The sequence below is a fragment of the Mesoplodon bidens genome (genome assembly GCF_964165515.1).
Source record: "Mesoplodon bidens genome assembly, chromosome: 14".
NCBI classification, from domain to species: domain Eukaryota; kingdom Metazoa; phylum Chordata; class Mammalia; order Artiodactyla; family Ziphiidae; genus Mesoplodon; species Mesoplodon bidens.
In genome coordinates, this window is record NC_138170.1 from 81,493,392 (window position 1) to 81,507,348 (window position 13,957).

Sequence of the window (13,957 nt, forward strand, 5' to 3'; positions counted from 1 at the left end):
GGGATGACCTTGATGTCTCTCCTCCCTGTAAATCTGTGGTTCACATGACACCATCTGGATGCCTGCCGCCACACAGATTTTACACGTGTCCTGCAAGGCTGAGTTTCAACTATAAGTGTGAAACGTAAAGTGAGCTTATATAGAAGGATGAAAAACAATGGTTTTTCAAGTGAGAGCTGCATTCCACCCCCACTATTTTGTCTTTGGGCCATCACCAGTGACTACTAGGGTATACAGCTGGTTATACAGTTAGCCCAAGGTTTTTAATAACGCTATTATTAAACCCTCACAAAATGTCCATTAAGACGTGAAATAAGCGGCAGGTTAGCAATTTATAGGAAGTCCCCATTTATGTAAAACATTCAGAAAAGTGAAGTTTTGAATTATGTTAGAATGTAAATGAAGAGACAATTCAAAGGATTGAGAACATTTCTTTATTGTAACTTAAAAAAAATAAATACAACTGTAACTAATTTTTGTGAGCAATTTCTCTGAAAATTTAAAATTCTGTAGGATACTTCAACTCTTCTCTGGCTAAAGGAAGGAAGCGTCTGTGGTAATTTGCACAAATATGCAAGTTTAGCGGTGCCGGCTCATCTTTCTAGTCAAGAAGACCAAGGTCGATGTGGAAATAGACATAAGGAAAGTAGTCTTGGTTGCTGAGTTGCAATCCAGGGATCTCCACGGATGCCTACAAAAGACATGGTCACGTTCTAAGTGCATAAACTCGTTTCTTGTTTTACTTTTCTGTTTGAGGAAAGCTCCCTAGGCATCGACTGTATTGTCTGCCCCACAGTCCACCCCCTACCCCAAACACACAGCCTCTTGTTAAACTTTCACATTCGTGAAGTGTAGATTTTCCTAACAGTCTGGCAGGTACCACTTTTGGAAAGTACCTCCCATGTGGAGAGGCTGACCTTACTGTAGAAAGGCAGCTCTTTCTGGATAAAATATACCTACATCCAATATACTTGCGGCTGCGACTTCATCCAGATGTCTGAAGACGGAGTTCAGAACCTCTCTTAAACGTTTGGTGGATGACTTCTTATGAGGCTGGAGGAGGACCGCCTGGAAGTTCACTGGCAATCCATACCTGTTCAAAGTGTAGAGGAGTTACTGCAAATACGGGTAAGATGAACCTGACACTCCAGTAAGAATGAAAAACGAGGCAACATAGCTCAGGAAAAGAAAACGCGAGTGGAATGTCGGGGGTCAGAAGTGAGACTAACTGCTAGATCTTTGTGCATGGAAAAATCTCTAGAATATGCTCACCCACTTCTGATAGTGACAGTTTTTTAACTAAAGAGCTAAGGGGTCTCCGGGGTGTATGTAATCATCAGGTGGTGAGGGGTCAAGCTGAATGGAGACTGTTTGACTAAATAGTTTGACTCCAAAGGCTTCGTCTAAAACCCAGCTTAGCTGACATACTTTTCTCCACTGAAAAAACCAGCACACGCACACACATGCATATCTGGTTTATCAAGATTGTGAATCCCTTTTGCTGAGTTTTGGGTGGACAGAAAGGATTTAAAATGGACTTTGTATCCATGAGTACCTTTGAAACCACTTGCAGCTATTCCTGTGGTGGTATCTCAGAACACTTAAAATATTTACACTGAGTACTACATAAACAGTAAACATGCATTTTGTGATTCTCAATGTTTTTAAAATACATATATATACTACCAGTGAGCAAATGCTTGGATGTTCGATGCTTATCACCTGTGCTTCATGCCCGAGCCTAGCATGTGAAAGCTGGCCCTAAGATGTCCTTTTCACTGCCTGACCTGTTGGTATTACTTAGTTTTAATTTCACAGTCAATGCCCATAAGCTAGCCCCTGGCTTTCCCATCCTCATTTCTGGCTGCTAATGGTGCAAAGTGTTCACTAAAGTCCCGAGGTCTCCTAGTGGATCTGCAGAAAGGTGAAGTAAATACGTGAAAGGGCCATTTGTAATTGCTTCACTGTAACCAAGCATAAGACGTACCTAGTCCCTCCCGTTGCCTTAGAACACTGGATGAGCGGGGCCCCACCAAACCCAAGAGGCGAGGGCCACAGAGGCCGGCAGATGCTGGCAGGGATGGCAGGGGCACTTGGGCTGGATTGTGGGTGAGAGGATGGCCCAGCTGACCGCCCTCATTCCTTCTTTGTTCCTTGTCACCAAAGCTCCGGTCACCCGGAGGACACTGAGCACAGGGTCGTAGTGCTTCTGGAGAGCCCCTACTACCCGCACGGGCAGTTACCCTCGCCCTGCCTTCCCTCCTGAACTTCCTCCCCGAACTCCCGGTGCCCTGGAAACCCACCCCACACCCTCGACCTCACCAGCGCAGCTCTACCCGCTTACTACAGGGAAGTCTGCAGCCTTCTCAAAGGGTGACGGTCACCAATCTCACAGCCCAGGCAACCTGTATGCCAGGAGACGGCATTCCAGCTCCCAGATGCAGTTGCTAGACCATCACTCTGCTACCTGGACACAGAACCTGCCTCTGCCATGCTCCAATCTGGTCCTCCCATCGCATTCATTAGCAGGTTGCCCTGGAAGATTATTATTCTCCTGAACAAGGACCCCGTCTTTTGAGCTCTCCTCCCCTGACCAGCCTGCAAGCTCCTTGCAGGCAGCGCTCTGCATCTGTCTTGTTCACTCACGGATCCCCGGTGCACGGCGGGTAACAGGCACCCCCTCAGTACTGGCTGAACGAATGCTCCTAGCCCCTCATCCAGCCTCCACGCCCTGGACCCCTTTCTCAGCCCACTCCCCTCTTGGTTTCAGGGTTTGCACATTCTTCCAGATTCTTCCAGCCCTTTCCCTGCCAGCCCTCCCTCCAGGTCAGTTTAGTGAACACCTCATCCTGCTCAGAACCTGCTTTCCAGGAATGGCGGGTCGGCTCTCCACTCCTTCCTCCTCCAGGCCGCCCCCCTGCTGCCCCCTCCTGGACGCCTCAGTAGAGGAACCTCCTTCCCCTCCGGGCCCCCCTGGTGGGGAGCCCTCCACCTGCACCCTCCGTGCTGAGAATACTGCAGCCACCACCCTCCCCTTTAACATGGCACCACTGCAGCTCTATTTACAACAGCCAGGACATGGAAGCAACCAAAGTGTCCATCAACAGATGAATGGCTAAAGAAGATGTGGCACATATATACAATGGAGTATTAGCCATAAAAACAAATGAAATTGAGTTATTTGTAGTGAGGTGGATGGACCCAGAGTCTGTCATACAGAGTGAAGTCAGTCAGAAAGAGAAAAACAAATACCGTATGCTAACACATATATATGGAATCTAAGGAAAAACAAAAAAGGTTATGAAGAACCTAGGGGTAAGACGGGATTAAAGACACAGACCTACTAGAGAATGGACTTGAGGATATGGGGAGGGGGAAGGGTAAGCTGGGACGAAGTGAGAGAGTGGCGTGGACATATATACACTAGCAAATGTAAAATAGATAGCTAGTGGGAAGCAGCCACATAGCACAGGGAGATCAGCTTGGTGCTTTGTGTCCACCTAGAGGGGTGGGATAGGGAGGGTGGGAGGGAGATGCAAGAGGGAGGGGATATGGGGATATATGTTTATGTATAGCTGATTCACTTTGTTATACAGCAGAAACTAACACACTATTGTAAAGCAATTATACTCCAATAAAGATGTTAAAAAACAAAAAATAAAATTCTACGTCCAGAACTAAAAAAAAAAAAAAAAAACCATGGCACCATCGTGCCCTGTTTAAAATAAAAATTCCCTCAACTCCCTCCCGCTCTCACCCCACATCCGAGAGCACCCAATGTCCTGTGTCACCCAAGCATCCTTCAGCCACTACACTCGAGCTGCCCACACCAATGACCTCCCAGCGGCCCCATCCCAGAGACAGCTAAAGCCTTAACCTTCTGTTCCCTGACTCACCCATCTCTCCCTCCTCCGGCCTCTGACATCCACACAGGCTTCTTTGCTTCCACTCCTTAAATGCTGGTACATTCCCTCTAAGCGACTCTCTGCAGGTGAACCCATCCACACGCATCAATCATCACTGGTGCTCCCCTAATATCCATTCCCCACTAGACCTCTCCCAAGATCCAGACTAATGACCCAGCCACCAGCTTCTCCGGTCTCACCATGGTCCCACCACTCACCCAGGGCCCGTTTCCATCCTCACCTTGGGTGACATAAGCCCCTGATTCACTTCACCCTGAGAATGAACCAGCACTTCCTCAGCTGAGAGCTGGTCCACTTCTCTTTGATTTGCTTCAGGCCACAAACGTGGGGCACCTCCTCTTTGTCTGACTCTGGGCTGGGTGACAGGCAGAGAGGCCAAGTCACCCCAGCCCTCCCCTCCAGCTCTCAGGGTAGGGAAAAAGGACAGAACCAGCTCTGAGAAAAGACACAGCACCAAGTGCGAGCTGGGGGAAGAGACCTACGTGGGGTTGGAGGATCAAGAAACAGGCGAACCTTACCCGTCTGCTCTAATCAACTTGTTGCTTTAACATCTATTTTCTTAGCTTAGGCTCTCTCCATACGATGGAATACGAAAAAGCCATTAAGAAGGAGCGAGTATCTCTATGCATACGGATAAGACTATAATGCAAAGCAGATGACAAAAGCAAGTTGCAGAACAGTAAGTATAAATGATGACATTTGGGGGATGAGAAGAGTCTTGAAACCATTAACTGGGATGATCTATGGGCAGTGGGGCTGCGAGGAACTTACTTTCCATAGTACATATTTCTGAACTGGATTTTTTTTTTTACAGTGTTCATGTATTACAACTATTCCGGAGAAATAAAAAGTACAGTTTTTGAAAATGTCATACATTGATAGTTTTGAAAGGAATTATTTTTGCATATACTGTTTTACCGAGATGAAACAAATATTAGGGACGTCCCTCTCAACCTCTCACTTGAGCAAAATGGGCATCCTGTAAGGCTGGGCAGGCTTTGCCACACTGGGCCTGAGAACCCCTGATTTCCAAGGTGAGCAGGGACAGACTGGGCCTGTCTACACTGTCGATGGCTGGAACACTCCGGGGTATCTTGAGTGTGCCCTTCAGCCCAGCGCCACAGTCCTCGCCACTACAGGGGTCTGAGATGGTTGAGAGGACGAGGAACCACCATCAGACCCGGTCTGTATCTGGACAAAACCACACTGGCAGCCACGAGGAGGATGCACTGGAGGCTGGGGCCCAAGCAGCAGCTGGGCGGGAGACGGCGGGAGAGAAAGCAAAGGCAGGATGGAGGGCCGTCAGGGGTGCGTGAGGTGCAGGGAGGCGGGGAGGGACATGAGGATGAGGGAGAGGAGGTGTCCAAGCGGGCCCTGAAGTTTGGGGAAGGACCTGAGGCCACAGGGAGAAACGGGGATCAGGAGGAAGGGATGGGGAGGGAAGATGAGTCAGGAATCCAGCGAAGCCGGTCGGGAAGTGCACGGCAGTGGAGACCTAGGAAGCCTGGGCAGGAGAGAGAGAGCGGGGCAGCCAGCCTGGCGGAAGGGACCCAGCAAGACTACCCCAGAGGGGCCGAGGGGCCCTGGAGCCTGCAGGCCAGAGCGGGCCAAGCTCTGGGAGAAGGGGGCAGCGGCCGTGAGCAGTGCTGCCAAGACCCCCCCGCCCCGCCATAGCTCAGGACACGGGATATGTTCAAACACAGTAGAAAGCAGGCTTCAACAGATATTTCCTGTTTGATTCCATTTTTGTAAAATGTATGCATATCTGCGGAATCTAAAAAGAAATGATACAAATGAACCTATTTACAAAACAGAAACAGACTCACAGACTTAGAGGATGAATTTATGGTTACCAGGGAGGATGGGACAGGGAGTTTGGGATTGACATGTACACACGGCTCTATTTAAAGGGATAGCCAACAAGGACCTACTGTAGAGCACAGGGAGCTCTGCTCGGTGCTATGTGGCAGCCTGGCTGGGAGGGGAGTTGGGGGAGAACGGATACATGCGTATGTGTGGCTGAGTCCCTTTGCTGTGCACCTGAAACTATCATCACAACATTGTTAATCGGCTAAAGTCCAATATAAAATAAAAAGTTTAAAAAAGTTATGCATATCTGCAAATTTAAAGAAACAAACCCCCCAAATCTGAAGGATGCTGGTACACCAGCATGTTAGCAGTGCTTCCTCTTGGTGCTTTTTATTCACTCTTTGGGATTACCTATAGTTTCTACAAAATAGTGAACCTGCTTTGCATTTGTTAAAAAAAAAAAAAAGGTAAAATAAGTTTAGCTTTTGTTGGTTCGGTTTGGTTTGGGTTTTACTTTTTGTGCTGCCTTGAGGGTTAGGCCTCAATGGTCAAGGATGGAGACGGTCGGTGCTGGTGTTTCTTCCAGGAGCCACTGGCCCCTGGTGGGCTGCACAGAGCAGGTGGGCACAGCAGGACACCAGCCCCATGACTGGCAGGAAAGCACTGGACAGCAGGCGCCCTCAGGACTGAGGGAAGGAAACCCTAAGCCTGTTGCCAAGAGCCAGGAGCTGCAGAGGAAGAGGGCAGCAAAGCCAGGGCGTGTCCCCGAGGAGGCCGGAGGGGCCAGAAGGGGGGTGGCAGAGCCCAGGTGGCCCCAGAGCTGGCGACGCCCGACCTCCCACCGCAGGACAGCCCAGGGCGGGCATCTCGTCCACGCACCTGAGCACAGACTCCACAAACACTCTCAGTGCCTTGATGTGGATCCAGGCAATAAAGGCTTCGCTGAAGTTCACCTTGAGCCATCGCAGCAGCGGGCCCTGCAGGGACAGGAGTGTGGTGACCCCTCCCGGCCACTCCACCCGACGCCCGGCCAACAAGGGACGTGGGTTTTGACAGAGCAAGCCCCGAGCGGAGAAGAAACGCCCAGTGACGAGCAGAAGCAGCGAGTCGGTCGGACGAGGCCAGGGTGAGGCCCAGGCCCACGTTCTCCAGGGCACCTGGCGCTGGGGCAGCTCAGTGGGCCTGCCAGCCGGCACACACATGGGGCCATGACCCACCGGGCTGCGGGGGGTGGGCAGCCCCTGACCTCGGGGCTTTCAGCAGGCAGCCAGCAGGCTTCTGGCTGACACTGCGCCTCCAAGGAGCCCCCCTTCTCGAAGGCTCCACCCCAAGTCCCGGCATCATCCACCAGCCGCCACTTCCAGGGGGTTCCTCACAGCCCCACTGCACGTGGCCACAGCCGCTATCGCTAATGCTGGTATGGCTGGTCCTCCTCGGATGCCCACAAAGGTCAGGGGTGGGTCAGGGGCGGGCACCCAGGGGAAGAGAGCTGAGCTGCCCGACCACCATCCCCCAGCCAGGACCTGCCCCATCACCAGCTCCAGCCACCGCCAGCCAGGACAAAGGCACCCTGGCCGGCAAGCACCAATCATTGCTGGGGGAGGGGGAGGGGCAGCTCCCAAGAGACCCTGCAGATTAGAAGGCAGGCATGATTCTGGAATCCTTGAATTTAAGACCTCAGAAGCCATAGTAGATAACAGGAAAAGCAAGGATTTGTTTTCTCCAGAGATGCCTGCGCGGGCGAGGACGTGCGAGCCGGGGACCCCAGGGCTCCCGGGGGGTTGCTTACCTCACCCGCACCCTCACTCTCTCTCTCTCTGGCGCTCTGCCCCGCAGCGGGCCTATCGGGGTTCCCTAGCGGGGTTACCTTAACCTTGTGGTCCGGGAAGGTGGATGATCCCTTTTTAAGAGCAACACAGGAAGTTTGCTAAAGGCACAGAAATCATTTATTAATCTTTCAGCAAACATGCATCACAAGCAAACAGAAATCACTCTCACGGCCTGAAAAGCATCTGAAGGCGGGCTCAGGCGTGCCGGCCCACCCTCGGGACTTGCGTGCTGGTTGGACTGGAGGTGAGCCGGTGCTGCTGGTTCTCCCCCTCCAGGGCGGGGGTGTTAAAGTCCTCGGCTTCCATATTCCACGGGCAGACCCCACAGCCCCTCCCCCAGCCTGGCCTCGGCCAGGAGCTGCCCCTCCCTGGACCGTCTGTGCGACCAGCTCCGCCTTCCGGGCGGTCTGGGCTGAGTCAGGGTGTCTCTCCCAAGTCCAGCTCACAGTAGCCTCCTTGGCCGTCAGGATGCACTTAAGCATGTTACATGCAGAAAACTGGTCAGGCGTGCTGCTAGGACACATCCGACCCTTTATCATCTTTCTCTGCAGACAGGTGCCAAGAGCGGGAAAATCCCATCCTGGGCTCTCAAAGGGAACTGACACCCACCACCCTAGGACACAGGATGCTGGTCCTACACACCTCCAAAAAGGCTAAAGCGGGAAAGAGATTCTTAAGAAGCCGGGGTAGGGCTGACCCCAGCTGACCACTGCTCGCTGGCGCCCAGCAAGAGCCTCGCAGGGAACTACAGGTTTCCAAGTTAGTTTGTCCTTCGGAGCTCCGCTTCCCCTCCACGGAGACCGGGCAGGGCTCCCTGGGGCAGCCAGGGAGCGGAAGTCTACACCACACGAAAAAAATGCCAGCGAGCAACCTGAGACAGAGGCGCGGGCGTTGGGCTCGGGTATATCACCTTGATGCCCAGGGGGTCTGTGCCACCGTGGAGCTGGGTGCCAAAGGCTCTCCCCTGGTGACCTGTGAAAGGTGCCACCATCTAGCTCCCTCCAGAGACACCGTGGGGGGCTCAGGCCAGGACTAAAGCAAGTGGGGACAGGGCTCAGCTAAAGAGAAGGCTGGAACCTTCTTGGGATATTAGGGTTCTGGGCGAGCTCAGGTGAAGGAGGAAACCCTTTGGATCTCAGCTCTTGCTGGTGAGCATCTTTCCTGCCTGGTGAGTCGGGTCCGAGGCCAGGGGCATAGGGCTCCAGCTCAGTCCTTGGTCTCAGGAAGGGCCCCGGAGCCTTGACCCAAGCCCGACAGATTGTGGATCTAAGAAGTGTGTGTTCCCTTGGCGTGCACACACATGTCCACACACGTATGTGTGTGTGTGCGCGCGCGTGTGCCTTTCTCCTAGGGGAGAGAAGGGCTGAAATCCCTCACAGGCAGCTGTATATGATCAGTTCCCATTTCCTCCTCAGAGGGGGATGGGTCCATCCAGTGGGGCTCTGGGGACCCCATTTCCGGGGCCCCGAGACTGGTTCTCACTCCTGATGGGGCCAGGTGTCTGCAGTCCCTGTGCAAAGGCCACGGAGCCAGAGAGGTCAGGCAGGATGCACAGAATCCCCCAGCCCGAGGCAGGAGGCGGCCCGGGGCACAGGCACAGCCGCACGGGAGGCACTGGCTCTTCACCCAAACACACACTCACAGCTTCACGTTTACACACCAACTTTCCTCACCCCTCCCCTTCCTCTCTAGAGGCTGAACTGGAAGTTTCTCTGAGAATCCTCCCTGGGGGGACTGTAGGGCAGGGGACCTGAAAACATCCCCCACTGGCTCAGCCCTGCTCTGAGCTGGAGGATGCTGAGTCCTGAAGGTGCCCATTTTACAGAGCAACTTTCTCAAGGCTACACCATTCACATTTCAAAAATGAAAATCTAGGGCTTCCCTGGTGGCGTGGTGGTTGAGAGTCCACCTGCCGATGCAGGGGACATGGGTTCGTGCCCCGGTCCGGGAAGATCCCACATGCTGTGGAGTGGCTGGGCCCGTGAGCCATGGCCGCTGAGCCTGTGCGTCCGGAGCCTGTGCTCCGCAACGGGAGAGGCCACGGCAGTGAGAGGCCCGCGTACAGCAAAAAAAAAAAAAAAAAGAAAAAAGAAAAAAAAATCTGTTTTTCTCTCTGTTGAGCTCAGCTGCCCTCACACATGAGAAGGTTCTGAGTGGCTGTGGTTGGAAGTCTCTAGGATAAGCACCCACTCTTTGCTAAAAGCCTCAGGGAGGTAAATTCAGGTGCCAGTGACGGGGATGTCACAGCACGCCTGGACATCACACGGACCAGGGCTTCGGGTGACGGCTGGCTGCACTCTGCAAGGTGGCGGCCCTGCCACTCTCAGCACAGGCGCTCCTGCCCGGAGCCCTGACAGCCTTGCTCGACCGCAGGCGGCCAGGTGGGGTCCTCTCCCAGGGCTAGTGCTGGTTCACCTCTCAGAGCCTCACTTTCTCCTCCGCAGAACGGAGCTAAGAGTTCCTTCCCGGAGGGCAGTGCCAGGCTCAGTGAGATCTCCTACAGCAGGGCTCACGGCTCATGTGTCACCTCCAGGTTACCGGTGCTTGTCACCCTCCCCCAGACCCTGTCTGGCAGCCCCAGGAGTGTGCACCGGGCAAGTAGGGATGTTGGGCGTGGGTGTTGGGACTTAGGCGGGGCCCTTCTGCTCCAGGCCTTGGGTGCGCGGGCACCACCCAACGCCTTCAAGAAAATCCTCCGGGCCTGTATCATAGACTCACGTATTGTTGCTTCTTATCCGACAGCAATCTGGTCATCTCTTCCCTTTCCCTTTTAATTTCTTTTTCATCATAGTAAAATTCACGGACAGTGAACCTTAAAACAAGGAAAGGAGAGGCTTCTGCTAAGAAGCTTCCAGTCAGAGCAGGGACCACCCCCCCTGCAGTGGAGAGAAACCAAACCCGGAGAAACCCACCGAGGCCAGCCCTTACTTATTCTCTCTGGCTTTGGTTTTGAAATCGTCAATCACTTTTCGAAACAGAGTCACAGTGAAGAGGCCGCCCTCGTTGTCCTCAGCTATCAACCTGTGGGAGAGAAGCGTTTGTTCACTGGACTCACCACCAGGCCCTGGAGCTGGGCCGAAGGAGCCTGTCCTCTCCCCGGCGGGGTGGGTCGCTGCAGGGGGAGCCTGGTGGCCGCGAGGGTGGAGGAAGCGAGGGCGTCCCTTCCTAGCACCAAACTCCTGGCTGCGCGGTGTCAGCTGCCGGTGCCTTGCCGGCGTCTCCTCTCCTTCTCTCACCCTCCAGGCTAGGGCTCCAGGGGTGACCCAAACGCCGGAGACCTGCTCGGCTCTGGGGTGGGCTCCAGGTCATGAACTGGCCGAGAGCAAGCTGTACGCAGGTCTTAGTCACCTGCTGCGCCGAGCGGGGCGCACCAGCTCTCACGCGCTGTGGTTGTAACAAAGCAGAGGGCAAAGTTCCAGGTGGTGGAAACCATCCCACAATGGGCATTTCACGTCCAACGGCACAATGTTCTAATTAGACACGGTGTCCCTGGCACACCTTGAGGTAGGACCACTGCGGTTGCTGTCCTCAATGTGGGGGTCACTGGGGCCCGTGGTCTGAGCGTCTTTGAGTCCCACTGGCCAGATGACCTGACAATGGGAGCCCTTGGGCCCAAGCAGGGTCTTGGGTCACCTCTCCTGCTTCTCTGAGCCCACACCCATAGGGGTTGACCCAGGTTCCAGAAACCTTTCCAGAGTAATCTCAGCAGACTCCAGGTGCCCCCTGACAATGGAGGGCCTGGGGGCTCTGGTCTGAGAAGTCAATCCACCTCCTGAAGCAGCCTCTCCTGGCAGGACTTCCCAGCAGTTGGCCATGGAGAGCCAGCATTGCAGAGCAGTGAACACTCCTGCCAAGCAGGCCGGCGTCGAGGGCCAGCTCCTCTGCCGGACTGTACGCCCTCCTCCTCCAGCCTCCGCTGGTGACCTCAGGCTGTGACTGTCCTGAGCCCTGCACCCTTCAGTGACTTTGTGACCCTGGGAGAGCCAGCAGGCGCCCCAGGCCAGAGGCCTCTGGGCTGGGATGGGAGTGGGCAGGGCTGCCCAAGACTCATTGAGAAATCATTTAAAGTGCAAGCTATTTCAGGCATGGGAAAAGGTACAGAGAATAAATACCCATGTATTCCCCGCCCAGCTTAAGACATAAAACAATTTTCATACAATAGAAGCCCCACACGCCCTCCCCAACCTCATTCTAATCCCACCCCTAGGTCACCGCTGTGCTGAGTTTGGCATTTCTCATCCTCAAACACCCATAATTCCGTGCACCTGCATTACCCAAGTCACATACAGTTTAGTTTTGTCCATTTTTAGATTTGAAGTAAATGGCTTCGTGCTGTGTGTCCCCTTCTGCAACTTGCTTTCTGCTTAACATCACAGAGTGAGGTTTATCCTTGCTCGTGCCCGTGACGCTAAACGGTTGATTTTCCCAGCCGTGTCGTATTCAGGGTTCAACTATGTTCCTCTAGTCCTCCTGCTGTCACTCTTCCGGCCCTCACTGGCTGCTCCTGCTCTGACCCCAGCAGGCCACACGTCGAGACTCTTTTCCTCCCCTGCTCCTGCTCTGCGGCCATCACAGCCAGGCTCTTGCTTGACCCTCAGGTGGGAAAGAATCCAGGCCAAGCTGAGAATGCAGAGCAGAGCACAGCGTAGGCCCTGCATGCCCCGAGGGCCGGAAGGTAGTCCGGGAGGGCTTCCCGGAGGAGGGGGCAAGGAAGCGGGGTCCTGAAAGATGGAGGGAGTCTGGCACGTGGCTGAGTGTGTGGCTGTGAAGGCACAAGTGTGGAGGGCTGAAGGCACTTGTGCCCTTGGGGCATGTTTCGTGGCTAGGTGCCCCAGAGCACCCACACATGCCCCCCCACACACACCCCAGGCCCTGGGGCCAAGCTGAGGTCTCACTTACTTTGTCGACCGTGGGACCACCATGTCCGAGAGGGATTCGTAGGTTTTTTGCCATTGTGCATAGCTTGGCCTGTGAGAGTACAGAATCATTCAGTGATTTTATGCAGAAAAGATTGTGGGGTGTCCTGAGAGTCCAGGAAGCTGCATGCCCCTTTCCCTGAGGGCCTGAGAGGAGCAGGGCTAGGGGCCAGACAGTGCCCCAAACATCCCCTGAGGCACTGCCGTGGGCTTTGGGACCCCTATCCCCAGCCCCATCTGGGGCTTAGCCTCCCCATGAGGCCCCAGGCACCATGGAGCGGCTGTGAGAAGGACTCAGGAGATTCCTGCTGGGGGCTCTGATCCTGGCCCTGTGTGAGCTGGGGCAAACCAGCTGACCTCTCAAGCCGCAGGACAAGGGAACAGTAACAGCCCCCGCCTGACCCCAGGCGTGTTGTGAGGGAAACGAGCTCCTGTGTGTGGCATCGGGCACACAGCAGATGCCCGAGAAATGACCGCTTCTGTCACTATTACCACCACAAGCACTGTCACCTGCTCCCCTGACCACCCCACAGCTGCCATTTAGGGCCCCAGGATCTGGCCTTGGGGGACTCCCGCTTCATCTCTGTTGGGCGGGATGAATTTCCTTCTGTGATCACCAGCCCAGATGGAGGCCCCAAACAACTCACCTTCCTGGTCCACTTACTTGGGAACAATGACCAGAAGTGTGATCAGATACTCAGAATCCAACACAAAGTCTTCTTTGCTCACAATATCGCTTAGCGTCCGAGTGAAGAGGTTTCCCCTGAATCCACGTGGGACAAAGGGGTTGTGATCAGCAGAGAAGCACACAGAGGCATCCCTGGGCCTGTGGGATGCACAGACCCCAGCACCCCCACGACACGCAGGCGTTGGGACAGCAGGGGACAGGAAGGCTCAGGACGCTTCCTGGGGAGGGGTGGGGGCCTTGGGCTAAGTGTCCCCCAGCTCTGTGTCTGGGCGCCCAGAACTGCTGTGCCTGGCAGGACCCCAGGTCCTATCACCAGTCACCCGAGCTGAATCCAACACCTCGGGCAGCTGCGCTGCCTCAGAACAAGCCACCGGCTGTTGGGAGGGGACCGCTGGCGACTGGCAGCTTATGTTACCCAAATGGAACACAGAGGTCAGCTCACGCCACCAGCTGGGCCACTCCGGGCAGAGACAGGCCCAGAAGAGGGCTCCGTTTCACTTTACACACCTTACAGGTCCAGCAGCCAGGGGACATTCACCTGAAATAGTACATGTGTCCAGTGGAACCTGTCTCATCAAGGGCATGGTATTTTTAGCACAGAGATCAAGGCTATTGTATCAGCAAATGGGCCAAAACACAACTACCGAGACGGTCTGTAGCATCAGCACGTAGGCCGTGAGGTTACATACCCAAGTGCACGTTGCTTCCCGAGGAAAGAGCTCTTGAGCCCTTAGTCAAGGCCGAAGCTTTAGGTAAAAAGCCGGCCCACAGGGCTCTCCAGACTGCCCT

At 54.4% G+C, this 13,957-nt stretch overlaps 1 protein-coding gene across 4 annotated transcripts in view; it reads right to left on the reverse strand.

Moving 5' to 3' along the window:
• Window positions 1–117: 117 nt before the first annotated feature.
• The window catches only part of ATP6V1C2 (ATPase H+ transporting V1 subunit C2), a 48,659-nt gene continuing 34,819 nt past the window's right edge, over window positions 118–13,957 (reverse strand). Inside the window, exons 6-13 of one of the 4 annotated variants that reach the window (XM_081253971.1) lie at window positions 13,145–13,243; window positions 12,464–12,532; window positions 10,493–10,585; window positions 10,283–10,376; window positions 7,525–7,662; window positions 6,615–6,712; window positions 961–1,093; window positions 118–691 (exon numbers count right to left, since the gene is read on the reverse strand). In XM_081253971.1, coding sequence (XP_081110097.1) covers window positions 602–691; window positions 961–1,093; window positions 6,615–6,712; window positions 7,525–7,662; window positions 10,283–10,376; window positions 10,493–10,585; window positions 12,464–12,532; window positions 13,145–13,243 — 814 coding nt within the window. In that variant the 3' untranslated portion in view covers window positions 118–601. Of the gene's footprint in view, window positions 692–960; window positions 1,094–5,143; window positions 5,431–6,614; window positions 6,713–6,955; window positions 7,663–10,282; window positions 10,377–10,492; window positions 10,586–12,463; window positions 12,533–13,144; window positions 13,244–13,957 lie in introns of those variants that run through there. The other 3 variants (XM_081253968.1, XM_081253970.1, XM_081253969.1) reach the window with 3 other exon arrangements.